Source organism: Synchiropus splendidus, chromosome 5 (genome assembly GCF_027744825.2).
Source record: "Synchiropus splendidus isolate RoL2022-P1 chromosome 5, RoL_Sspl_1.0, whole genome shotgun sequence".
NCBI classification, from domain to species: domain Eukaryota; kingdom Metazoa; phylum Chordata; class Actinopteri; order Syngnathiformes; family Callionymidae; genus Synchiropus; species Synchiropus splendidus.
The window spans coordinates 21,944,300-21,971,368 of record NC_071338.1 but is presented as its reverse complement, the minus strand read 5'-3'; the positions used below and the strand labels follow the sequence as shown (position 1 = coordinate 21,971,368).

The following is a 27,069-nucleotide window of genomic DNA, read 5'->3' as shown; positions in this document are numbered from 1 at the left end:
GGTACTTGGTTTATGACTTTGTCACAGCCAAACTGCACAGAAGCGCACATTCAGAGCTGGACACGCACCGGGCACCTCTTCACTTCTGGAGAGACGTCACTCACTCGGCAACCCCTCCCACATGCAGCGGCCACACACATAGAGGAACAGCGCACCTGCAGCAGACACTCTACATTCACTCCTACAAAAGACTATTTTAAGGCTTGGAACGCATTATTTCGTTTTCCATAATTTGTAATGAGAAAAATCAATTCAGATTTCGAACAAATCGCTTTTCGAACGGCCTCCTGGAACGAATTGTGGTCGAGAACCGAGGTACCACTGTATATGAGAGGTGTAAATGATAGGGAAGTCTTTTATCTCGCACACACAAGGGGTCCAAAATCTCCTTCTAAAACTGTTAACGGTGTACTGTAGATGATCCGCATCAGTTTGATCATTGGTTCTTTGCAGAAGTTTTCACAAACTTTGACAGTTAAGAACCAAGTTTTAAGTTTGATCACACGCTCTTGTTTGATCAGCACATCAAAGGAAACACTGAGACTCTCTCCACTTTTCCATTTAAACAACACATCAAAAATTCTCTTTTTTCTGCCGGGGGCATCTGTAGTTAGTCAAAGATTTTCCTTTCTTACAGCCCCCATGTCATTGTTGTAACACTGTATTCCTACGATTGCCATTTCCTGTAACAAGATTTTAAAAGAAATATTTAGTCATTAAATTTCTGTCTTTTTTGTTTCTGCTCGTTTGTTGAGATGGTTAACTTGCAGTTCATCAAGTTTGTCTGTTGATTCTCCAGCAGCATGTTTAGATGACCTTTTTGTGTTTAAGAATTCTTTCCTATCAAAATAGTCCGCTCATCCAGTTTGGTGGATAGTGAATCCTAGCCACATAGTATGAGAGGCAGGGGACCCACTGGACAGGTCACCAAGCCATCACACAGCACGTACAGATGTACACATCAAACACAGCAGACAATTAAAAGTGACTGGCGTTTTACAGTTAAGAGTTAAGTTACTGTCTCAGTCCAACATTGATGAATGCTGTATTGTAACTTGCACAATAATGTAGACTACCAGCACAGACTGGTCTTACACTGCACACAAATGTAATCTGAGTGTGAAACGACATTTAAAAAAGATAATTTCTCATTCATCATCAGAGCAATGACAAACAGAGCGATTTTTCAAATGTGTTGTCGCTTCTTATTACTATTCTAACAAATACGAACAAATTCTTTAAATAATTTTACAAGAAAAATAGAAAAGTCCGACTGACTTGAACGCAGCACCAGCCACGTCGGCTGATTGGCAGAGAACCAAAGTCATGTGACTTCCGTAAACACGTGACAGTCTTGAGCAGGACTTTGTCATGGCCGCAGCACCACAGTGAGTTTACCTTTAAACTTTTGTTCGCGGAAATATTATTCACGAATTACGAAGCAAGGCATCGTCAGGCATTGTCTAACGAGCCTGCAGCGCAGTTTAACATTATACTTAGTTTAATTCTGCCTCGTGTGTGGTGTAGAAATGTGCTTGAGTAGCAATATCAGGTACTTTATATTAACGAAACAAACACATTTTGTCTGTGTGCGTTTTCGCCCGTGTTCATAGCAGTTTCCTAATACGTAATATAAGCAGTTTGTACACAACTGCGACCGTTAATGTTTCCAGTGAGAAATATTTCACTTTGAGTTGTAATCAGAAGTGTCTTCACTTTTGTTTTGTTACTTAAACGTGACACACTACAACTTCAGGAGTAAAAATGACTGAACTAGATTGGCTTCGAAATCATTCTCAACCAGTTGTTCAGTTCTATGCAGTGTAGAGGAAATTAAAATGACGAACGGTGCAATGTAAACGTGGCATTGAGAAATAGAGTTTTACTGTCTTGACATGAGAAAACTGCTGAAGTAATCAAAGATCGATCAGCCACAATCCTAAGAGATAAGACGTTATATTGTGTGGCTGGTTGCAGTTATTGAATTGTTTATCTAAATATAATAAGTAAAGTAACTCACTCTTTCTATGACAAGTATATTTGCAAGTGTATCCAGAATGTTTTCAGAAGCTTCCTTCCTATGCTCATGTATACTGGCACAGCTCAGCGGAACTGAGAAAGTCATAAAAGGGTTGTGTTGTTTAACTTTATGTTCTGATATGATATTCTTGTCTCAGTTGAATGAGCAGAATTTATACCTTGACAAAGATAACAAGGTTGTATAAGAGCTGTCAGACTGCTTTTTGATGACTTGTGCATCATTTCGGTTCCATTCGGTTCCATTTAAATAGTCAAACAAGACATTTTGGTTGCCATATCAACTTTAAGGATGGGTGTCAGCAGTTTTATTAGGCTTGAAGTATTTTGTCATTTGGCATTATTAGTTTTGTTTCTTATGGCTGAATGGTTGTTCTAAAATTGGAGCTGGGTTATATAAAACATGAATCTTGCGTTCTCTTTCCAGACCCGTCTTCTGGCTTGGCAACGACACCTTGAGGGTGTCTGCTGCCCTTTTCGCAGAGAACCGTGCCCGACTCTGCAATGGGCTGAGGAACAAAAACGGCTACGTTGCCAGGTCGGTGGTGGTGCTGCAGGGTGGAGAGCAGACACAGCGCTTCTGCACAGACACAGATGTCGTCTTCAGACAGGTAATTTGATACTTGTCAACAATCTGGTCCCAACATACTCCGTTTCAAGAAAAATGTCTTATTGATTTTACTTCAACTACACAACCTGAGTTCTCTCTGTCTATTTTTATTTTACATACCCCTTTGAAATGATCTTTGATAAGACCTAACATTGACTTTCTCTAACCGTCTTATCTTGTAGGAGTCTTTCTTCCACTGGACCTTTGGCGTCACAGAAGCCGACTGCCTGGGGGCCATCGACGTGGACTCTGGAAAATCCATCCTGTTTGTTCCTGAACTGCCCCAAAGTTACGCCACTTGGATGGGAGAGTGAGTTTTAAAATTATATATTCAAGAATAGACAGTTGCTGAAGTGCATTTGTGCTCCCGCAACTGTCATTGAGTTAAGTTCTCCTCGGTTATCATTACTGTTGTTAAGACATTCAGTTCCCCAGCGAAGACAATTTCTGACTTTCCACTTCATATATAAGTAAACCTCAAATAAATTACAATATGCCAGTTCTACACATGGAAAAGAAACTTCCGTAGTTACTTTTTTGATCGCATTTCATGAGATGCACTACGTTCAAGTGGAGAAAGCCGACTTGAAGATACCAGTGTTTTCTTTAGGAATTCTGTCACTATGAGTATGATGAAGTTGCTGGTTTAACTATCACACCCATGGGAAATTCTTATTTAAGATACCAAAGCATCAAATCATATCTAATACATAAACGGCTTTGATGGTCATGAAAATAGATTTACAGACAAAAAAATAATCGGTTATTATACCTTGTGAGATTCGACTATTGATATATACTGGTGCTCTCAATAATGACATTAGTAGTTACTGAGACTCTGAATCACAGTTGGAATCATTGTTGGTTGAGCCGTGAGTCGGTGGTATACATATATATATATATATATATATATATATATTTTTTTTTTTTTTGTAAATGTTCTACTTCGTCAACACATCGCCAAAGCAAGCCGCTGAATAAAGGTCATCCAAAGGTGACCAAAAGGTTATAAGTGCTAACATTGAAATCTGCTGAGGGCAGCAGTTTGATATTGTTTTGCAATCACAAATAAATGATGGAACAATGAAAAAAAACTGCTACCAATTGTGTTGATGAATTAAAGGGACTGATACGGGAGTGTGTACATTGAAAACAGAAGGAAGCCGAAAAACTGCAGAGTATCATAATGTCCACATAATAAAGATAAAGGGTCACCATGAAGTTCTTCCATTCAAACTAGATTTGTAAAGCTGCTTTTGTCAGGAGGAAATGGACGTGTAAAAGAAGCAGTTAAGAAGTTCGTACGGGAAAGAAGATAACAATATGCAAATAAAACAGATGTCTTCAGAAATGTAATAAATGTTGTCCTAAACATTTGTCAAGTGCTTTACAGTAATATTAAGAATCTTTTTAACAGACTATAGCAAAGGATTGAATTATAGGATTAACCAGATGCTATAAAATATATCCTCTCTGATGTGACACTAGGGTTTCTGCTATATGTAAACAAGCATGGCGCACCTCCTCTTTCTAAAGATGAAATCTCATGTGATCAGAGCAGAATCGCTCAAGTTTTTCCCGTCAAAACTCAAGTTGCTTTGCAGAACTTGGGTGATCATGTGTTGTTTGTGGTATTGTGACCACAGACTAACACAAAAGCAGATTCTCAACAATCTCCTGTCATCACTTGTAAATGAGCATAATTTTATATATATATATATATATATATAGGAATTTAAAATGTTTACTGAGCCTGAAACGTGAATGGCATATAAATCGTCTTTTTGTTTTTCATTTGTACAAACTTGTGATGAAAAAAAAAAATCACTAAATGTCTAAAGATGGATGCGTTTGCAGGCTTCCTAAAACTCTTGACTACTATCTATAATAAATGCCATCTAACCCAATCTAACCAAATCCAATCTTCTTAACAGGATCTACCCCAAATCCCACTTTAAGGACAAGTACGCTGTGGACGAGGTGCACTACACCAACAATGTAAGTCTCTGCTGGACTGCTGCACCTCCTTCAGAGTGTGACCTTTTCTCTGTGGGCAAGATGGACTTTGATGTAAACTCACTCAGGCCTGAATTAACAGGTAGCTTCTCCTGAGAGTTTTAAAGGTGAAACCCATCCGTCTGTCCTCTGAACCGGTTGGCAGCCGTACAATATTGTGGGTGGCAGATGGTGGGAGTAATAATATTTGCTTGAGATCTTACGTGGCAGAAGGTGACATTGGTGTACACGTTCAGAAGAGCGAGTTCTGCGGGGATGACGTGTTTTGGAAAATTCTGCAGGCGAAATAATTCATACACAGGTTGTTGTCTGACTTAATCAGTGTGTACTACAATATGAGAGCTTTTTTTACTTTAGTCTATAGAGATTACAATGTCAATTGTAAACTCTGGTCCCTTTTTTGATTCTCCCGAGTGATCAGAGTCTTCCAGAGCCAAGGCGTTAACCGATCAAGACTGTCGGGCTTCCTTTGAAGTGAAACTAATCTAGCGATTTGAGTGTCTTTCAAAATGATGTTGGACCCCTACTGAACACACCAGTATGTTTCTGTTTGCACAAAACTCTCTATGGTTTGAAATATTTCCATTAGAAAATGTGCAACATCTTATGCACACTGGCCCGTGGTAGAATAAGTAGGTCAATCTGCTGGGGACGGGATTAAAGTTGGTATAACATAAGCGTGGCGCGTCTCTGAGATAGAATTGCAGCCCTATAGCTACTCTAGATGGATATTAGAAGCATGAAATATTGGTTCATTGGTTCCGTCAGAGTCGCTGTCAGCTCCATGAGTCATGAATGTCTGCAACCGCCACAAACAGATTCTCTTTCATTTCTTGGTCTTGATGAATTGCTGTAAAATCTGGGCTGTGATTGGTTAACATGGCATGACTTTAGAGTCGGAGTTACATATATATTGTTTTTACTTCAGCGTTTGACACAACAATGTCACCTGCTCCAATATTGTAGTGTGACATTCCAGCCACTGACTTAACATTTTGATCACTCCTTCTGCTCGCTTACATTGCATTGGGTGTGAACGTAGTGTGCCTGTATAGTGAGTTAGAGTGAGTTGTTGTAGCAAGAGGAAGCATCCAGCCTGCATCACTCCAGCATTATACATAAGACACGCAAATGTTTGACAATACTCGTGTTAATAGAGATACAGTATAACTGTGATTACAAGTCCAGCTATCGATGTCCATAAGTCTTATTGCGTTGCACGTCACTCAACCTCTCTAGTGCAGCTGTAAGTTTGGAAAGATCGTACAATCGGATTTATTAAAAACAGATAACTAACATGTAGGAACAGAAGTGCATCCACCCTTCTCAGTCTTTCCAACAGTCTGTTATTGGTTCTCTGAGAGTGATAGTTGTCATCACCTCTGTCAAGGACTTGCTGTTTATGAATGATGATGATATGTGTCGTTTCAATGGGAGGATGTTTGCTGAAGGAGCCTTTAGACCCCTGCACTAAACACTATCATTTTCAAGATGGAGTTGTTATGGCTGTCAAGCCTTGATTCTATCACAGGTGAACTTTACGTAACCAGCTCGATGGAAACAAAGCCTGTTATTCCGACTGCCTGTAATAGGCGAATTTGAGAGTTTGTAAAAACAGTGGCGTGTTGACAGCAGACTCCCAGAGGAGCCAACTGCCAGGCTGACATTTCCGGAGCTAATTTTGGAGCATGTTGACAAATTAAAATAATGAATGCAGACTTAATAAAAAGCAGCGCTCGGGGCCGACAAATCCCTGACATTGAGACAATCAAGCTGAAGTTTACATTGTTGGTAATTGATGTGTGCTTTTTTTATTTTTAGCTGACGACAAAGGTTTGGGAGAATGAATCCGCGATCGGGAAAATATGAATTGTGGAGGCACGGTGCCCTGTTTTGGTGTGCAATACGCCTGTCTCTCAGTAGAGCCGTTCACAGTTGAGTAAAGACCTGATATTTATTGATTTTCATGAGAACTCCATGATGAATATTTGAGCAGGCTTTTTGTCTACATCTACTGGATTAGTGACGCACACGCCAAACGCCGCTCTGCATCTAATTAAAAACACTTCAGCTCGGTTGGTTGAAGCAGAATTGAGGCTCCAAATTGGTTGTAAAAGATTAAATGGTGTAAATTGTTTATTCGGTTCATGAAGATCTGTGTTTTTCTTTGATTCTTAAATGAATCCTGCTCTTGTTAACCTGGTGACAACAGCAATAAGACCTCCCATCCTGGTCCACTGGACGACCAACAGTCCTAAACTAGCTCCTTCTCACATGCCACAGTCATATAGTCAGATGACACGAGTTACATCTGTCTTGTTCATGTTGATTTACAGTGTGAACACTGCTTAAACACTGCATTATGTGAACAGGGATGTGTCAAACTTAATTCATATGCTCCCCAACATATTTAAAGTGTAAAATAATTAAAAATAATCAAATAATTCTATAAAACAACCAATAATAACAACATTAATTGAGAAGTGGAGCCTGGCAGCACTACTGGTACAAACTAAAATTTGGAGTATGAGCAGGAAAAAATACAGTTTATTTTAACCCGAAAATTGGTGTGATTATATAACTTCTATCGTGAACAGATGAAATGACATCTGAATTTAAAAAAATAGTAGAAATTACTGAATAAATAACTGGTTTAGTAAAATTTCAAATGTAGTACATCAGAAGAATGAAGCAATAACTTACTATAAAAACTACACTTATTTGTAATTATTTGAAATAATTAGTAAAAAAAACTGCACATGTATTACATAGATTATAACGTGACAAATTTTATGTGATGAAGTCAATTATTTTATTCTGTTTTGGGATCATAAAATCTCCTCAAGTCATTTTCTACTGCTGATACCTGTTATGGCCTATCCTTGCCACTAGGGGCACCATTCTCTGGCACACTCTCAGACACAGTGTCAGGGAAACTCTCTAAACTGAAATTTCTCGTCAATTCTGTCTGCGATGTTGGATCGAAGCTGCTGACATGCGAACACTCTGTTTATTTTTTTTCCCTGCTTCAAGCTGAAAGGTCACCATAACAGAATGACCTTTCTCCACAGACCAAGAGCCGGAGTCATCTGAACCTTGTTTGTGTGTCACTTTAACATTTTCACATCTGCTTTCTTGTTTCAGATCGCTGAAGTCTTGACCAACATGAGGCCAGATGTCATTCTGACCCTGGTATGACATATGTCACCACTTCTTCAAGTCATCTCTTACTGTATTTTAAAACATGCACTGAGTGCTGAATTGTAATGCTGTTTTATTTATTTTATTTTTTTCTGAAGGTACATACTTTATTGTCTTATGTTTCAATATATTTGTAAATTTTTAGATATGTATTTTACCCAACATATTACAATATAAATATTTTTATAATCTAATTATATTCCTTATTTTCTTCTAAATAAAAGCACAATGTTGATTTAACTAGTGACTTTCTCCTCTGCTTAGTTTTCTATGGCTATTGTGGTGGTGGGCCAAATGCATGTAGCATGGAAACATGCATGTGGCTGACTTAAAAAGAAATTCAGTGATCATCGAAGGCACACAAAAAAAAACCTCCATCATCTCCAATACTGTTTCTATCATGACCTATGAAGATTAGAATATTAAAATTTTCAACAAGCTGGTTTATTGCAAGTTGAGATCTTGATGTGAAAAGTAAAAATAAACAATATACAGTAGATAGATAGGTAGATAGATGGAAAGTCAATGAAAGACCATAAAGTATACATGAGTGGTGATGATGACAGTGGATAAGAAACTCGTATCACATTCGACTTCCTCCGTTTTTTCTGCGAATAACAATAGATATACATTTTGTTTGCCCCTCAAATTGGACTGATTGATTGTGTCTGACACTGCTGCTCTAAAATGTTTATCAAAGTCTTCATGACAGTCAATGATTACGCCTCTCATCTGGTGTTTACTATCATTTTCACATTTTCAAACATGTTCTTTTTTTGTAACCACAGCGAGGAAAGAACACGGACAGCGGGAGCATCTGTCGCGAAGCCTCCTTTGAAGGAATTGGCACGTATGTACAACTGGAGTCAGTTCTCATTTACATAATGATACATTAGAATAATGTAAAAATTTCTATTGTCTTTAAATAACCAAGGCTCATGAATATTGAAGGCTACTGAATAACCCTGTTCTTTATTTCATTTAATGAAACAAAGCCATAATCTCACTTGCAATTTAATTGCAATGCCACCCCATAGCATTAGTCTTTTTTGTTTGTGTAAGAGACAAATCTTTGAACTGTACTTCACGACTTTATTAGCAGGAACTCTCATTAACTTCAAAGACAATTGATGCACGTGCTTAGAACATTGTCGGTTTCTAATGAGTCTCTCTTTTATTTTTTTGGACCAGCTTCACAGTGAACAACACCTTCCTGCACCCAGTCATCGTTGAATGGTGAGGCTCCCGTTTAGATTTGTTATTGTTACTGGCTTGATAAGAACCGGTCAAATTATAATTATTTTGCCTCCTGGTCTATAATGTATCATTCAGGGTTATTCTGTACGTGCCAGAGTGCATGCAGCGCAGCTGTAATGGACTTCGTGCTCGCCTGGTTGTCCTTGGCATTACAGCCTGCAGGCCTTAAATGAATTGACATTTTCTAAATTGAGGAGAAATTCTTTTCAGGCACACCACCCAGTGAGAGAGACCTGATGGAGCCCTCCTGCCCCTTCACACGACTCTGTTTTAATGGCTTGGTTTTGTTGTTCTTTCATTAGCGTTGCCGTTGGTTACCGGGGAAGGGAGATATTTATTTGGCTCGTTCATTGAAGGACTCGAGACGTTTTCTCGATTCCTCGCGATAAATGGGTTCAAATCCAGAGTCCCTTCGTGAGGTGTCCTGTCCAAACCTCAATTTGATGAAAGGCAACTAGGAGAAACTTGTTTTGTGCATGCAGGGTTTAGAAGGCTGCCAGGCCTCGAGAGGGCACTAGCAACTTCCCAAACAAAACAACAAGCTGAAATCAGATGAATGCCTCATTATTCTATTTGTATTTCTGAGTCAGAAATGTGTCTGGAGGCCAGTAGGATCTCAAAGACAAATCAAAAGAAAACTTCTCATCAGCATGTCCTGTGTTTAAGATTGAGCAAACTACATGCACACATCCTGTTGCATCCTGTTTACAATAGAAATGATAAAATATGATGTTGACAACAAAGGCTTGACATGGGCTTCAGCTCCATACAATGAACAAAACCTGTTTATTGGCACAGCTGAATATTAGCTGCACCCACTAAATTTAAGTAGGAAAATAGATCTTGTTCATAAACAAGCCGCACAAGTTCATAAGCCGCGGGTGCTGTGGTGCTGTCTGCGCTGTAGAAAGGCTTATAAATGCATGAGTATCTCTTCAAAACAAGTTTTCACAACGGGATCCAGCATTGGGAGTGACTCATGAAAACAGACTTGGTAATGTTCTGCAGTTGAATCATGAACTCCTCACATCTTTTACTTACATTAAAGCGTTAAACCTGGGTGTCCGAAGTTCTGACACCACCGTCCGTCTCAGCTGCTTCTCACCTCTTGTCCTCCAGTACATCGCCTTTGTTAGCGGAGCTGCGGAGACGCAGGCAAAAACTGCATTTTCAGCGCTTGCCTCAGGGTGCAGACCACGAGAAAAAAGTAGGGGCTTATAGTCTCGACATTATGGTATTCATTTAAAAGCAAGTGTTTTTTTTGGATGAGCAGAACCTTCTGCAATTCCTGCGCATTCACCTCCAGAAACTCACAGCACATTTTCACTGCATAACAGTGTTATGTGTCTCTGAGGGTGCCACGTGAAGGTGTAGATGCCATGTCTGCAGTTTGCCTGTAAGTGGGAGCAGCTGTGTGTAATTTGAGTTAAATGCCATCACCAGGAGTGTTGGAATCACCACGGCAATGCGCCACTCACCCACTGACAGTAGGGAGCCCCGGACCTCAGTAGGGTGATGGGTGTCTTGTGGAGGTGATGCAAGTGTCAGATCAGAGGTTGTTCACTGTCCATCTAGAGCGCCGAGGCTCAAGAGAGCAAAATTAAATGCCCTTCTCCTTTTACTCAACTCTCCAGCTTGGAACCCAGAAAGCTTTTGGGTTTAAACTATGTACCCTCTAGATTCATTCATACGTGCAAATTCAAAAGTCACCATGACCACTGACACCATCTTGTTATCATGATGATGAAGTGTCACTGGAATGCATTGTATTCAAGTGACTTTGGATGCAGCGTAGCTCAGGTGGTGGAGTGGTCACTCTGTGATAGCATGTTCAAGCTACAGACCTGGTCATGTCATGTGACCTTGACACTTAACCCCTAATGGCTGATGATGGCTCACCTGATGGGTGGCTTTGTGTTAAGTGCTTTCCATGCTGAGAAAGCAAAGAAAAGCGCTGCTTAAATAAGGACAGTGTTTGATGTGTCAAAATATCATACATCACTACAGTTCTCATGGAGGATCTCCGAGTGCTCCATGAATGTGATGTTGTCAAGCCTACTGACCCTCTATTAAACGTTTGGGAGGTGGAAAGAACGGGGTTGGTCTTAAGCAGGTTGCACCAACACAAGATTTGAAAGACTGCTATGACCACCTGGAACAATTCACTTATCAACCTTCAATTGTGTTTCTTCTTTTCCGCACAGTCGCCTGCTCAAGACTGACAAGGAGCTGGAGGTTCTCAGATACACCAACAAAGTCTCCAGTGAAGCCCATAAAATGGTACCACACATTAAAAGGAAGCTCGAAGGAATTCAAACTTCAGATGTTGGGTTCATCTCTGAATTATTGACAAGCCTATCAAGACAAGTCTGAAGCTCTTGCAGCCTATAAAATGTGAAAATATCCTAGAGTTTTTCTTAGTTCTGTTGGTCAGAGGGTTACAGGGAATAAAAGGGGTGAGCTCAGCAGTCAAGAGAAGCTGCAATAAAGTTACATTTCACTGCTGATGTTATCTGCTCTGAGGATCCACGGCCGCATAAACAAGCGATTACTGAAGTGCTTTTATCAGACGCATGGTCGCACACGTGTGTCAGCAATTCGCAATGTTTCACTTCCCACCTCTCGGGTAATGAAACGGTTTTCAGAAATCAGCAAGTGCCTGAGGACACAGTTGAACTCTTTATGCTCGCTGAACACTTTTTACTCCATAGCTTCATCTGCAGCTGGCTGGAGAGTATTGATCTGCATGCGCGGCAAGTTCTGCATCGGGATTGTGATTATTTACATCACAACTAATTTGTTAATGTTCATTTTAATGAATCGCTGAAAAATTATTTATGTGAATAACACGGATTAATCATGTACACATTTTCTTTCCGAGGGAACATTCTTCAGTCACCAGTTTCTGGTGCAATTTATTATACAATGTGATAATAAAACCGTGCAGTAGTTCCACCCTGAAGCTCATGTTTGTGGATTCAACTTCAGTTCCATCAGTCTGGTATAAAATATGAAAAAGAAATTAATAATTATGTTTTTCTACGTAGACTTGTGTCTACTCTGATTTCTTCAAAAATAAGAAGGCGTTGAACCCTGAATTTTTCTGATTATTTATTCATTCATTTTTACATTAAGATAAACATAGATACTGGAAAATTACCAAGTAGGTGTTTGTTTACACATATACTGTTTTTTTTTTTTCTTCAGAATTCCTGCAGGTTTCTGTAAATGGTTTGGTGAATAACAACACCATTATCCAAGTAATTTAAATGTCGTGGATTTTTTTTTTAACTCTGCAGGTGATGAAGCATGTGAAGCCCGGACAGAAGGAATACGAAATGGAGAGGTGGGTGTTTGACTTCAGTGCTCACTTACGTGGAATACTAGAGTATATTCTTTTCTCAGTAGACTAATATAGTTTCCTTTTGTGAGACAATTTCTTCAATTTGTACTTGCAAAGATGTTGCAAAGTATTTTGCAAAGTGATAGACTGATGATGTTTCGTGAAACAGTCTCCTCACTTTCAGACGCCACTAGATGGCACTGTCAACTCTGAGTCTTTGGGCTGAAACAACTGTTTGAATGAAAGAGCGCCACCTAGTGAACTTTCAAAATTACGACACTGCTTTTTCACTGCTTTATTTCTAAGTCAGTTATTTGTTTAGATAAGCCTTTCACAAGACAGAATGCTTGTTTCAAGGGACCAAAAATCTGAATGTTCTGAAGTAGCACATAATTGTTTTGTTTTTAATAATTTGTTTTAAGCTCATATCATTTTAATCAGTTTAAATAATGCTATTAATTAAAATGTGGTTGCTATTAAACATCAGCAACAATCACTTTGGCTTTCATTTCATTGTTTTTAAGCTTTTTGCTTATTAGTAGCTTCATGAAACGGTGTCCCCATCTTCAGAGCTCAGTAGGTGGTTTAGAAATGATGTGAGGTTTCATTGAGGTGCTGGTTCAAATCCATTCCATCTGGTGGGCTCTGAAAATGAGGGCACCATTTCACACAGCTGTGAGAGTTTCAGTTGCTTTGAGTCACTTTTTCACCAACCTTGCATCTCCCACCAGAGGCTTGATCTGCCAGACAGCCTTTGTGTTTCTTCCTTGTCTTGTCTCTTTCAACCACACTCTCCAGACATGACTCTGCTCCTGCGGCACCAACAAATGTGCACTTCTGTATGGAAAGTAGAAGGTGCTTAACATTCAGCATCTGGTTAACGTGAAATACTTTTTTTTTTTTTTTTCATTTTTGTTTTCCTGATCCGAAGGTGTGACTGAAGTGGATGCATAAATCCACCTGCTGTCAAGAGCAACTATCAGAACGCCTGACTCCCTGTCGCACAAGGCGCTGGGCCTCTTTGATGTGTCAGTGCCGGTGATGATTAAAGAAGGAAAGGGGGATTAATTCTTAAAAAGCAAGAGTCAGGCAAAGGCCAAAGAAAGTTCTCGGGCTAATTAGTGTTTTCTGTGATCTCTGCTGTGCTGGGATTGTTTTGCTGCCTGTTTCCATTTGTCTGAATGAGCGTTTGTTCCCTCTCACCGACCACAGCCTGTTCCAGCACTACTGCTACACCAGAGGAGGGATGCGCCACACGTCCTACACCTGCATCTGTGGAACGTAAGGCAGCAACAGTCAATGATTCAAGAGTCAAACATAACTCCCCACTTCAACCTCTAATCTTCATTCCACAACAAGGTGCTAGGGAGCAGTAGACATGAGGAATATTTCATGATACGATTTCAAGGTAGAATTGTGAGGAATGGTGGGATTAGAGTTGTGGCAGATAATGAAGAGCTCATCTAATTCTGATGTGAAGTGTCTTGTTCCAAAGTGAAGAGATGTTATGTCCAGAGATGTTTGAGCTCAACTCATTATCAAAGGACCTGTGGTGTATTTTCACCTCTCACTGAAAGAATCTGTCTGCAGTAAAATATATAAAGCCGTTTTCATTATTCCCAAAAGTGCAGTTTCGACCCCACTGTTCTTCCTGAGCATAACCAGGTTTAACCATGTTTATACAGAAATCGCAACTGACTTTTATCTCAGGACCACACAATATTAATGACTGTAATAGAATCATGAAGATATGAAGTTTGTGGCATCTGCATGTTCTTAAGGCGACACATCCAAGAATGAATTATTTAATATTGTTGGATTACAAAATCATGATTCCATTGTTCAGCCATGTATGTAAATGTCTTGTCTTTCTACACCAGTGGAAACAATGCCTCTGTTCTCCACTACGGTCACGCTGGAGCGCCCAACGATAAAACCATCCTGGATGGAGACATGTGGTGAGGAATTGTTGGGCTGTCCTGATGTAGATTGCCACATTAGCGATATAGTGGAACTGACAGTGAGCCATTATGACTCTTGTGTCTATTTTATTTCTATCCTTCTTTTTTACCTCTCTCGCTCCAGTCTGTTCGACATGGGAGGCGAGTACTACTGCTACTCTTCCGACATCACATGCTCTTTCCCCGCCAACGGGAAGTTCACTCCGGACCAGAAGGCCATCTACGAGGCCGTGCTGAAGTCCTCCAGAGCTGTCATGGCCGCCATCAAACCAGGTTAAACACGTACTCCATGTCAACAGTCATAGCTCTACACCGTCTGCATGTTATGTTTTCATGCTGTGTAGTTTTTTGAGTGATGTCCAGGTCCTCATAGCAGCAGATTATATGTATTTATTTATTTTAATCTGCAAAATACTGGAATGATAAACATCCTAGTTTACTTGCAAAATAAACAGTAAAAAATAGCACAGTAAATTAAGTTGGAAATCATTCAATTTCAGTTCAAGATAATACCAGATTATGAACTTATTATGGGCTGGTTGATATTTTAGACGTTGATTATTCACTTTATTTAACCAGGTAAAAATGTTGAGTTGGAAATGTCTTTTATCAAGGAGAATCACCCAAGAAATGGAAAAAAAAATAGACTCCTTATGTGTCTGCAAGGTGTGAAGTGGACCGCGATGCATCGTCTGGCTGACAGGGTCCACCTGGAGGAGCTGGTGAAGATTGGCATCCTGATGGGAAACGTGGATGAGATGATGAAGGTCCACTTGGGAGCAGTCTTCATGCCTCACGGTCTGGGTCACCTGCTGGGCATCGACGTGCACGACGTCGGAGGTTACCCGGAGGTGAGGACGACTTGCGGTTCGCTTTGTATTGATCAAAGTCTCTTGTTGCTAGAAGACGAAAAACACCCTATAGATGTGCTGTCAGCAGAGCGACGTCTGCTGCTGCAGTGGAATAATATGAATAATAATGACATAAATACAAGCGCAGTAGGAGTAGAGATGATAAAATGCAAAACACAGTTATTGTCTAGAGGAATGTATCTGTTCACCTGTGTGCAGGGAGTCGAGCGTATCCAGGAGCCAGGACTGAAGAGTCTTCGAATGGGCCGCCTGGTGCAGGAGAGGATGGTTCTCACCGTGGAGCCTGGCATTTACTTCATCAACCACCTTCTGGATCAGGCCCTGGCCGACCCAGCACAGAGTGGCTTCATCAACAATGAAGTGCTGGCTCGCTTCCGAGGCTTTGGCGGGGTCAGTCTGCTCTGTTTTCGAGGTGTTGATTTCACCAGAGGGGCCTGCGGAGAGAGGTCAGGGAGGCAAATAGATTGCCACAACAAAGCCCAATTATGTTAAAATAAAGGAGTGGGAAGTGAAGCGTGCAGCTGAGCGTTCATTGTGGAATCATTTGAGAGGCGTGAAAACAAGCGCTTTCCAAACCAAGATGTAGAGCTGCTCACATAAAGGAAATCTGTGGTCTTTTCTCTATGTGGTCGTAACCAACTTGAATCTGAGAACCATTTTTGACCAGTGGCGTCCTTTGGGCTCCCAGATATATTTCCAGACATGACCTTTAGTTAGACCTTCTGTAATTGTCTCCTCTTGTTTGCCAATGTAAAGGTCAGAGAGTGCAACATTCAGAAACTATAATGGTCAGTCGAAGCTCACTTTCCGCTTGAAAGTTTCCAAACACACACACAATGGTGTGTGATTCGAATTCAGACTCCAGCACTGCGAGTATTGGGTGCATCTTCATGAATATGCACTGACTAAAACTAGTTCCAGTTCTAACATTTTCTCTCTCCTGTGATGTCTGGTTTGTGTAGGTCCGCATTGAAGACGACATCGCAGTGACAGCAGATGGAATGGAGTTGCTGACCTGCGTTCCCAGAACGGTCGAGGAGATCGAGGCCTTCATGAGCGAGTCTACCAAACCGACCCTCGCTGGAGTCTAGCCCAGCAAAAAAAACATAACTGATGACGGAAGGGAAAAAAAAATCAAGATCAATCAACTCGTAATTTTTTTCCTTTAAGTGATGCTAAGTGCAGTATTTTTCTTCGTCCTGCCTCATTTCTGCAATGACTCGACCATGTTTGCTTTTATTGCACCTGTCGCACATATGAATCATGATTCGGACTTATGCAGTCAGCAACAGATAAATCTGCAGGAAGGAAAGAAAGGTTGGGGTGTGCTCTCTCTGTGCTGGGATGTTCCGAGTGTCGGGAAGGCTCAGATGCACTGGGCAGTTAGGTCTCGGAGGATGTTCAGAAAGAGTTCAGAGCAAAAACTGGAACTAAAACTTCTTTTTTTATTGCAGAAGTTAGGCTTCAAACAATAGACCCAAATGATAGCTCTCTTATGGCTGGAAAATGTTTTTTTTTTATTATAATTTTCATGTCATGCACTCCGAGAACACACTGACGTGTGGTTTTGTGGTACATTTGCAGGCAATGTCTTACACCTGGAAAGTGAAGAAATGATTTTTTTAAAAATTAAAATTGCATTCATTATTTCTGCGTGTTGGTCTTTCTGGGGAGACATGGCCTACCATATAAAATGTGTTATTATAACTGTGTTTATCATTGAAAAGTTGATATAACATTTCAAAGCCAGCCCTCAGACCAGGCTGCTCATTATTATGTACGGCGATTACTCTGCATATTATTGTGAGTGAGTCCTGTTCGGGTGTGTGAACTTCGGCTTTAACTAGTCTGGTTTGTCACAGTCAACACCAACAGTGGGTATGTAGCGCAAGGTCTGTTGGTAAACTTAGTGTTCAGCATTTGCCTGTTCTGTCTTTGACAAGGGCCGTGGCAATATGTTGTATTCCCTGAACATCACTGTGTTCATCATTTGTTATGAAGTTTAGTTGTGAAAATAATCACAAAAGATGACAAAAGAGTCGCAGTCAATTGATGTAGTTCCAAAACTAACCACCAGATGTCAGATCTGCTCTTCACCATTGCACCACTGGATACTTCAGTTAAACCGATTACATCGGGTTGAACTCTAAACGTGAAAAATAAGATGGTATGCTTAGATGAAAAGAAAGAGACTGGTGTAACATATTCCTAGTTTTAAAATAGATCACTATTATATTGAACAGACTGCACTGCAATCATTAACTGTATAAAAATGGTTACATTGAACAATCATCAGGTATAAATTAAAAGTAAGTTGATCTTTAAGGGCCATTGCATTTAAATATGTGCCTGGTTTCATTCATGACACTGCTGATAAGAATGAGAACATGCTGTAGACTTTAGGTTCCAGTTATTTTAAATCAGATGGTAGTGCCCCTGTGAGGCTGAGTTGCCTTTCCAGGCACAGATCAGATGCAGGGGTAAAGTTGCAGTATTGCCTGGACATGCAACTTCAACCACGTGTGACTGACAGGTAACATTATTCATCTTAATGTTCAAGGTTCAAGCAACAAAGCCGTATGAGTTGAGTTACATAAACAAGGATATAAATAATATAAATAAAGTTAATAGAAGTGAAATGCACCACTGAAATATGAGAAAGCTATGTTGTCTTCCCTGAATAATCAGGTCTGAGTTAAGTTTAAGGAGAAAGATACAGGAAGAAACGGACATACAGGTGCAATGATGAAACATTTACTCCTCAGTAGTCATTTTTACTTTTCTTCGGTTTGGAATAGACATAACGTTTTACACTGAAAGTCCACAGTTGCAATGCAAAAGTCTATTGGAGGTATGTATACTTCATTAACATCATGACTTTTAGTATGACAAAATGTTTAAAACTGCATGTAATGTTATCATTGAGTGTTTTATTTATCTCCAATTGTATATATATATATATATATATATATATATATATATACACACACACACACACACACACACACACACACACACACACTACCGGTCAAAAGTTTTAGAACACCCCAGTTTTTCCAGTGTTTTTACTGAAAATCATGCGTTTTAATGTCTCATTGCACTCAGTCGTGAAAGCATATAGTTCCTCAGTGAAGGCAGCAGATATTTCTTGTCTAAATGAGACAAGAAATATCTGAAATATTGTTTAGACATATCTAGCTGAAGATATGTCTAAACAAATGTAACGTATTTTCAACTCATGGAACATGGTTAGCTTACTAGCAAGTGGCTAATGTCGCTGAGCCACACACCCGAGTTAGACGAAACGGTGGGATTGGAATTACCTTCAGCACATGCCTTGAATCCGGTTACAGGTGGGGGAAAAAGAATTGTAAGTGAAGGGAGTTACAAATGACGAATTAATAAAATAGCGACACATTTACGAGGAAGTTCAAGTTGTTTGGAAAACGTACGCGAATCTTGTGTGACAGCACGCAGCGCAGGAAACATGGCAACATTGCCATCTTCAGGACAGAAGTGAAACTGCAAAAATATTAGCTTTCAACTTAAACACGTTTCAAATGTAATTTTATCTAGCAACGTGTCTGTCATCACTGAGACCAGAGTCCATATTTCAGAATTACATTCATACACGATTCTTATTTGAAATAACTATTCAAATAATAGAGTTAAATGACAAATAGCTCCTTTCAGTTGCAGTACATCAACTAATACATAATCAATAAATATTCTTTCAAAATGAACATGATGAAAACCAACACTATCTTTGAATTTGTTGGCATAATACTGTGAACATTTTTACAAATTTACTGAAGTCGATAATGCATCCGATAAAAGCTAGACAAAACAACAATCCAATATATTTATTTCATCTCGAAAAAAAAAAAATACAAATTTGCTGTTAAATACAAGACAACAAAATACAAAAACACACTCATTTTAGCACCATTCATAATGCATTTCGTGGAAGAAAAGTCATCTGGAAAGTCTGTTTCAGTCCATCAAATCCAACGCTTCTAAATGTTACTTCAATAATGGATGAGAGGTAAATTTACTGCTCTTGGAGGGATACAACAAAAACCATAAAAACAAAACAAAACAAAAAAAAACACCTGGACGATTTAGACCGTCATAAACCCCAACTGATTTACTTATGCTGTAAATGTTTTATGTACACCAGATTAAATAATGCACTTTGCAATCATATATCAATTACATTTAATGGAACAGTCTTTGCTGATTTCAGTAAAAGCAGGAGACGCATGCAAACATGGAATGATCGTCTTCTGTCCAAAATGACGTGAACATCATAGCAGCTTGTTTTGTTGACGTACATCCCATGCTTTTCTGACCATCTGCTCCTACCATCCCAGCCGCCTGCTGAACTCCTGTGCTGAGCGTTGAGGTTGTGACTGGTGAAGAAGCTGTGAAAGGTTTTGTCCCTGCAGCCAAAAAAGGGGCCACCGGTGACCTATCATGCAGCGTCTTCCCAGGAGAGGCGAGCAAATAAATAAGTTTTTTTTTCTTTTTCAGTGGCTGGAAAAACGATGTGACAACACTATCATTCACTGAGTCAAACATACATACATAGTTACAGTATTTACACGCACAACGGGATATAAACAACCGCCATTGTATATACATTTTGAGTTATTTAGCTGCTGGAATATGATAATAAATGGTTGGACATTTCAAGATTCATTGATCAGAGCTCGGTGAAGAGGCTTCGGATAAAAGGTAGAGAGTGGTCGATGAGGTTTCACGACACAATGAAGGGTTGATGACACGCGGAACAACGGATTCAATGAGAGCTCACATCACTTCTAAACCAAGAGCGCCATCTAGACCTTCCTGTCACCTTGGCAACAATGTTTTTTAATTTAATTAATAGACAGTTAATGTGATCTACCTGGTTTAACTAGTAGCTAATCTCTAAGGTACAGTATTCAAATGAGTGGAAAATGAGGTGGTAAATGAAGACATGAAGAGGACAAGCGGTGACTGGGGGAGATGCACAGGATAGGTGGGGGTCACATGAAGGGAAATACAATGAGGATGTGAGCGAGATTTGCTCGCAAAATACAAATGAATTTCCCCGGTAAATTATGCAAATCCCAGTCACACAACCATGTCAAAATGAGGGGGGCACATCTGCTTTGCCACATCCAATATCGGGGTACATAGGAGTTATAAAAGTCCCTTGGATGAGGTTAAATATCTTTGGTCAACAAAGCGTGTGCTATATCAGATATATCAGGGTGTCTTTTTATATCAGGAGTGACAATACATTAGATAATCCATTATACTGCTGGCGGAACCTAAAGCGATACAACACATATTATCATGTTACAGTGAGAATCCACTGAGAGATTCGCATCTCATCGCCCCTCGACCTGGAACGCAGCTTCCTGTTCAGCAGCCGGCGCTGAACACCAACGCTTTCCAGTCCATCCTCTTGTCCATTTCCAGGAAGGTCCAGTTGGCCCCCATTCGAGGGCTGATCCCGGAACAGGATTCCTGCAGAAGCGGCTGAGTCCGGCTCAACGACAGAGCTGAAAGCAAGAGGGCGCTAGCTGCGGCCTCGGTGGATGGTGTGTCTGTGAGGAACCCGAGAGCATGAGGCGCAGCAGGTGCTCTTGTAATAATCGTAGACACACAGACGAGCCTGGACCACCACGTTGCAGTTGAAGTACTTGTCTCTGCAGTTTTCATCTGTGAGAAACATAACTTGAGGATGGAATTTTTGCAGGTGACATTAGAGAGCGGACTAAGCTGCTGACCTATTTGAGGGACGCAGGGTTCGGGGTTACAGTCCTCCCTTTGGGACGGTTTCAGTTTTTCTTCACAGCCGGTGCTGGCCAACTTGTCGTCCGAGAGGCAGCGGACCTCGCGAACACGGAACCCTCCTTCACATGTCTTTGAGCACTAGAATAAGAATATTAAAGCAGGGGGAGTTAGTGGACAAAGAAAAGATTTCGCACAATTGTTTACAACAATGTCCATCATGCTCCCTTGTCACATCTATCCCTACCCTTTATCCCCTTCTTAAGCCTGGTCTATAAACCTCATTGGTCGTCTTCTTCTTCTACCATTCATCTTCATCCAATTCTGTCGCTCCTCTCCACATGTCCAAACCATTTGGGCTCCTAAACTTTGCCTCCAAACTTCCCCCAGATGAGTTGATGCACTCAACTCTGTGTGCTTCTCAGTAACTCTCATGAAAAATTCATACAGTATCAGCAACGTCTAAGTTCCCTTTCTAATCTATCTAGATAACTTACTCTGGTAGTGAAGAGTAGATGAGGTATCATGAAACAGTATCGCAAAGTTGATGAAACTAATTGTCAGAGGCCACTAGATGGCGCTGGTCATTGAAACATTTTGCAGCAGACATTTGGTGGGGTCTGAAAATCAGGACACTGTTTCATGAAACCCCATCAACCCTTCAATACTGTGTCATGAGACCTCATCTACTCATCACTACACTAAAGTATACATTGAAAACTCACAGCGCTCCAGTCGGTGTGGTACCACTTGGCTCCACAGGTTTTGATGTTGCAACTCTGCTGACTCAGCGGTTTATCCAGTGACGAACACTCGTACGGCGGCATGACAGTGAAGCCCTCTTCTGACCTCATGAGACACACCACCGCCCTCTGCTGGCTGCCCGGCCCACACTCCACAGAACACTGGGTAACAAACAGTATTCCAAAGATTAAAAAAAAAGGAGAAAAATCCATATTATATACAAGGCCCATTCCTCTTTGGGAGTTTTCCCCTGATGTTGACTTCTCGTACCTGACTCCAGGGGCCTGTGAACCACTCAATGCGGTTTTCACAGGGACCATTGTTGCAGACCTGAGAGTCAGGAGGTCGATCGCTGCCGCAGCCCTCCAGAGGGAGGCTGCTAATGTGGTTGGTCAGACAGAGGACTCCTCTGGAGCGGACGCCCATCCCACACTCAGCAGAGCACTGTAGTGGAAAACATCCCAACATTAAAAATAGTGCTTCAATATAGCTTCAGATTTAACAGTCATTACATCTTCTCCCAAAACCAAAAATGCCAAACTCTTCACTATATGTTTTCTTCATGCTCAGGAGTTACCATTTTCCTTATAAATTTGGGGAAATAATAAGCAAAGGCGTTACAGGTTGGTAGTTTGATGTAATGCGATGTGTTTTCTTAAACATTAGAGCTCATCTTGAAGATGAATCTGCTTGTTTCACAGATACATGACATCATGTGGTTGGCTTTTTTCACTCCCTGTATGTTGGATAGAGTTCAGTCTTGGCTATAAATCTCAGAGGTGGATTCAGAGTGGGTAGTGAAGTGTGACAAAATCTCCAAAATACATGAACAAAACTCCAGATGGTGGAACCGTAGTGATAGTTCCAGGTTCTGGATGAGGAAAGACAGCCTCTAACATGAGGAGAATGTGAGGAAAATAAGAGATATTATGGAGATGTTACCTTGTCCCCCCACTCAGTGTAGAACCAGCTCTTAGCGCAGGACCCCATGTCGCAGTTCTCCACGTCCAGTGGACGCAGTTTCATGTTGCACTCCTCATCGGGGACAAAGTCGCCCACGTTGCTGACACAGCGAACCTCGCGTGAGCGCTGTCCCAAACCACAAGGTACCGAACACTGCAGAGAAGTAAGGCGAATTGTGAGTGATGTAGTCCTTAGCTAAGCTGCAGTCCTGAGGTCCCAACTCTTACAGCGGTCCACTCAGAGCGTATCTGCCACTCGCTGCAGATCTTCAGCTGGCAGGAACTGGCTGTTTCCGGTCGTTCCAGATGTCGACAGCGGCTTGTGTGCACGTTGAGGGTTCGGTTGGCGTAAACCTGTCGGCACAGGACCTGTCGGTGCTGCATTCCCAGGCCGCAGGTCTTACTGCACTCTGACCACTCTCCGATGTCCCAGCTGGACACGAGGGAGCCGTTAGCAGACATCACAGCTTTTCATCCGTAATCTACTGGCTTCATTGAAATTCAGTAGGTTATGGGCACCTGGATGATTTAGCAAGCATATGCCGACTTCTCAGGAATTTGTCAAATACACTGTGTAAGTTATGTCAACAGCATGTTGAAGCATGTATGTTGAGGTCACAGAGCAATCTTCACTATGATGACCTTCACATGTGACACCTCTCAGGATAAAACCAGAAGGTAAGTTGTACGCCATAACGTCTGCCGTATGACGTCATAATGTCTGCAAGATTTGGCATAACGCACTCTCAAGACTTTGAAGCCCACAGGCACCACGTATTTATGTGGGAGTGGATTGTTGACTTGGAAAATTGATAGTTCAGTGTATTCCAGTCTTTACAGGTATTTGAACATGTTGGCGTACACTACACTACTACAATCGTCCATCGACTAGGTGCAACTGGCCCACAAACCAACAGCGACTCACAATGCAGGGCAGGGGTGCAGGTTGCACGGCTCCTCCTGTGGAGCCGGTTTGATGCTGCTGTCACACAAAGTGTCCGAAGCCTGGACCTGAGTCAGTCGGTTGACGCAGTGGAAGATGGAGTATTTGGACCCTAAGAAGACAGATGTGTTGGTCCGTGCCTTGTCAAGTCAGAGCATCAATTTTCATATTTCCAAGTCCGACCTTTGCCACATGAAACGCTGCACTCTGAAGAGCCTGCCAGCTTCCAGTTGTGCTCCCTCTCACGTCTCGGCGGCTTCACAGCAGGAACCTGGTTGTCCGGCACGCGAGAAGGGGGTCTCCCGCCCGCTGCTTGATTGTAGCTTTCCTGGTGGGGGTAGCCATGCTGGTCGTATCCCCCGTGTCCATTCACAGCGTTCTCTGCTTCGACAGGAGATCAGAGTGAACTATCTGCTTTCATGATTGAGTGACAGCCAGGATGAAGGAGAAAAATAGAGATGAATGAGGCGTGAGATGGAGGCAGACTCACCTCTGGGACTGTGGTCAGGCTGCGGAGTGCTGACCGACTCAGATGGAACAATGTACTCATAGTGAACGCCGGGGTTCGGCTGCTGGAAGATCATCTACAGGAAGGGAGATAAGATTCGGGTCAGAACACCAAAACAATACACTCAAGCGTTTACTATTCAAATCCTTCTCTTTGATAAAGTCAGATCCAGTTCTCACATAAACATCCAGGATCTCGTTGGTGGGCCCTTCAGCCAGAAAGGACTCCCCAGCCGTGGAGCTGATTTCATTGGGTCGGCGGTAAGTGAACATGGTTCCCCCTCCTTCATATTTTCCTGGCCGGTCAATGGCCCAGTTTCCATTAATGATGGATCTTCCCGATCTGCTTCGGAGCGCTGGAAAAGAGGGGAAACCGCACAGTCATCACTCTCGCACTTCAGCCTCGTTCTCTTCAATAAGGGCTGATGATTATAAAGAAACTATCGCTTCTTAGGATGCGCACAGAAAACCTGCTGACTCGGTGAATTTGAAGGCAAATCCTTTAACTAATGTTGCAATGTGTTTGTGCTGGCGAGGCGCTGATTCAGATCATGTAAGAAAAACCACCAAACATACTTTCCTCTGCTGACTGGGAGGATTAAGATCCATCCAGCTTTTCGAAAACGCATCAGAGTTGAAACGTAAGACGGGTTTGTCGAGGAGCGCTGGAACAACTCACAGCACATTAGAGATGAACGCTGGAGAACAGAGGTCCTTTTCAGAAGAACCTGGAGCAGGCAGCAGCAGCGCATGTCACTGTGTGGTCTGGCCTTGTTTGAGGCGAACGACAAATTAGGAACCCAGCGCCAAAACCAATATTACATAAAATAAAAATGAAAAAATTGAGCAAGGCTGTTAAATAACTGAGTTGCTCTGCTTCGGTCTGTTACTTTAATTACCAGATATAAAAACGACGAAAATCAAAGTCAGCTGTTTGTAGTCAACATTTCTTCGATGGCGTAAAAATACTGTTTTGATTGAGTAACCTCTAAACCAAAGTATTTGATCATATTTGTTAGCTGAACTTCCAAACGAATGAACGTTTTTAGGGGAACTAACTGAAGCAATGATCTTAACACAAATGTGCATTGTTCGTACTCAGCTCCCACCTGCCAGTGTGAATGAAGAAGTCCTACTGTGGTTCAGGGATATCATCATGAAACCGTACCGCAGGGTGGATGAAACAGTGGCTCACTAGAATGATGTGAGGTGTTGTGGAAGTTGGTGTTAAAGTCCAAACATTTTACAGCAGTGCCTGGTGACCTCTGAAAAACAGGCCACTGTTTCATGAAACCTTATCAACTCTTGTTCCAGGCATGAGCCACCAGAGACTTGTGGGAAGAGGGATTGTTGTTGTCAATCCAGAGTCAGAGATGGAAGGCCGTCTGTTGGTCTTTGTGCACCCACAACCTAACTTCAGACAGTAGATAGAAGGACCTTGAACTACCCTTCAATTTGAGAGCCAAGTCAGCAAGTGATGGGTCGACGAAGTATCATGAAACAGTATTGCAGACTTAATGAAACAGGTTTTTAGGCCACTAGATGGCGCTCCTGGTTTAGAAATGATGTGAGGTTCCATTGAATTAGTTATTCAAGTTCAAACATTTTACAGCAGATAAAAAAAACAACGAAAAATTAGGACACTGTTTCATGAAACCTCACCAAGCCTCCACTACTAACAGGCCCAAGCAGGACATCGTGACAAGTTACTGGTGACTGGAAGTGAACCAGCTGTCTCACTGAGAGGGTCGTGTTGTGCGATAACTTGCTAAAAATATTCTCACAAAAATACATAATATATTGGCAACTGCACAGGCTCTCTCAGGCACTTTGTGTTTCTTTGGTGTGAAGCTGCATGGGTGGAAACAGCAGCTGCTCTCCCACTATGTCTAACAGGGTCAGAGGAAATAGTGTCTTTGCACTGAGAAGAGAGAAATCCCTCTTTAATTGCTCCACTCATGGATGCTCCGACTCCACTTCCAGATATGTTTTAAGTTATGTTTTTTTATGTATGTTTTATTTAAAGAGTTCACAAGCCACCACACAGTGTAAAGATTGGGATCAGAAGTGTCGCTAGCATTATTTCAACATCTCAACTATGAAGTGATGAGGAAAAATCTGCTCATGAATTCGATCGGTGTGGGAATGTTTTAAAAATGTCTTTTTTGAGGGGGGTACAAAGCAGGGAATAGTTCAGCGGGAAAACAAGCCCTCCAAATGTCACTTCGTAGGAGTGGTAATTGGAGGCTCGAATTGAGTTTTTATTTCTCATGAAGAACTGGGCTGAACCACTGTAACACACTTGGAAAATATTGTGTGAAATTCATGAAAGCGCGCCACCTCAACACCATGGTGTCCACAATCCATGAGAGGAAGATGGCCGTCTGCGGTGCTGTTAGACCACCTGTGAGACCTGTGTCCCTCTTATGAAGGCAGGCAGGTGAGCGCTCTCCAATGACACACATTCCTCATGTTCATTAAAACACAGCAGCAGGAAGGATCAAGATCCTCTAATGAAGACTTGTTCACACACTTATTTTGAGGGGAAATCTGCGACATTTCCTCTCTGCAAAGCCACAGAGGCATCTGTCCTAATGAAACAATGTCTGACATTCCAACTCCTGAAAACAGCCCACTGGTGAGTCAAAGGCTGAGCAGAGACAGCAATTATCAACGTCGTGTTTCTCTCCCACAAAAGTCTGTGTGTGGGAGAAACGTGACAAAGTGATGCCGCCCCGCTGGTTAATCCGCTTTTTAATCAGACAAATTAAATTATTTTCAACAAGCAGCTGCTGCTGCTGCAGTCTGGGAGCTCAGCTGGAGCGCCAAGAA

The 27,069-nt window shown here is 41.4% G+C and overlaps 2 protein-coding genes and 1 long non-coding RNA gene across 4 annotated transcripts in view; 1 reads left to right on the top strand and 2 right to left on the bottom strand.

Moving 5' to 3' along the window:
- Nucleotides 1–1,345: 1,345 nt before the first annotated feature.
- On the top strand, nt 1,346–16,944 carry pepd (peptidase D). Of its 2 annotated transcripts, none has more exons than XM_053866715.1 (15): nt 1,346–1,388; nt 2,465–2,648; nt 2,830–2,957; nt 4,582–4,645; nt 7,808–7,855; nt 8,653–8,714; nt 9,056–9,100; nt 11,326–11,401; nt 12,421–12,467; nt 13,677–13,745; nt 14,345–14,422; nt 14,550–14,698; nt 15,092–15,276; nt 15,496–15,687; nt 16,260–16,944. In XM_053866715.1, exons 1-15 carry the CDS (start codon nt 1,372–1,374, stop codon nt 16,386–16,388), a joined length of 1,473 nt encoding a protein of 490 aa, XP_053722690.1. In that variant the 5' UTR covers nt 1,346–1,371; the 3' UTR covers nt 16,389–16,944. The 2 variants fall into 2 exon arrangements, with proteins under 2 accessions (XP_053722690.1, XP_053722689.1); XM_053866714.1 differs by lacking the exon at nt 1,346–1,388 and adding an exon at nt 1,515–1,552.
- On the bottom strand, nt 12,210–18,760 carry LOC128759619 (uncharacterized). The gene is made up of 4 exons (XR_008414600.1): nt 18,621–18,760; nt 15,486–15,731; nt 13,179–15,378; nt 12,210–13,109 (listed from the first exon to the last, which is right to left on the bottom strand). It is a non-coding gene; the product is annotated as an uncharacterized LOC128759619 (long non-coding RNA).
- A 476-nt stretch (nt 18,761–19,236) lies between these two features.
- LOC128758955 (thrombospondin type-1 domain-containing protein 4-like) overlaps nt 19,237–27,069 on the bottom strand; it is a 47,354-nt gene continuing 39,521 nt past the window's right edge. Inside the window, exons 9-18 of the mRNA XM_053865476.1 lie at nt 24,418–24,593; nt 24,221–24,314; nt 23,914–24,111; nt 23,713–23,842; nt 23,016–23,220; nt 22,768–22,941; nt 22,096–22,269; nt 21,807–21,986; nt 21,078–21,222; nt 19,237–21,009 (exon numbers count right to left, since the gene is read on the bottom strand). Of these exons, the coding sequence (XP_053721451.1) occupies nt 20,867–21,009; nt 21,078–21,222; nt 21,807–21,986; nt 22,096–22,269; nt 22,768–22,941; nt 23,016–23,220; nt 23,713–23,842; nt 23,914–24,111; nt 24,221–24,314; nt 24,418–24,593 (1,619 nt within the window). The 3' untranslated portion in view covers nt 19,237–20,866. The remainder of the gene's footprint in view (nt 21,010–21,077; nt 21,223–21,806; nt 21,987–22,095; nt 22,270–22,767; nt 22,942–23,015; nt 23,221–23,712; nt 23,843–23,913; nt 24,112–24,220; nt 24,315–24,417; nt 24,594–27,069) is intronic.

Bases quoted from the DNA above. Each gene is read 5' to 3' on its own strand.
- pepd (XM_053866714.1), top strand. From the start codon at position 1,530: ATGTGCTTGAGTAGCAATATCAG. The intron at 8,715-9,055 runs GTATGTACAACT...TTTTTGGACCAG, and splicing joins TCCTTTGAAGGAATTGGCAC to CTTCACAGTGAACAACACCT. The intron at 15,688-16,259 runs GTCAGTCTGCTC...TGGTTTGTGTAG, and splicing joins GCTTCCGAGGCTTTGGCGGG to GTCCGCATTGAAGACGACAT.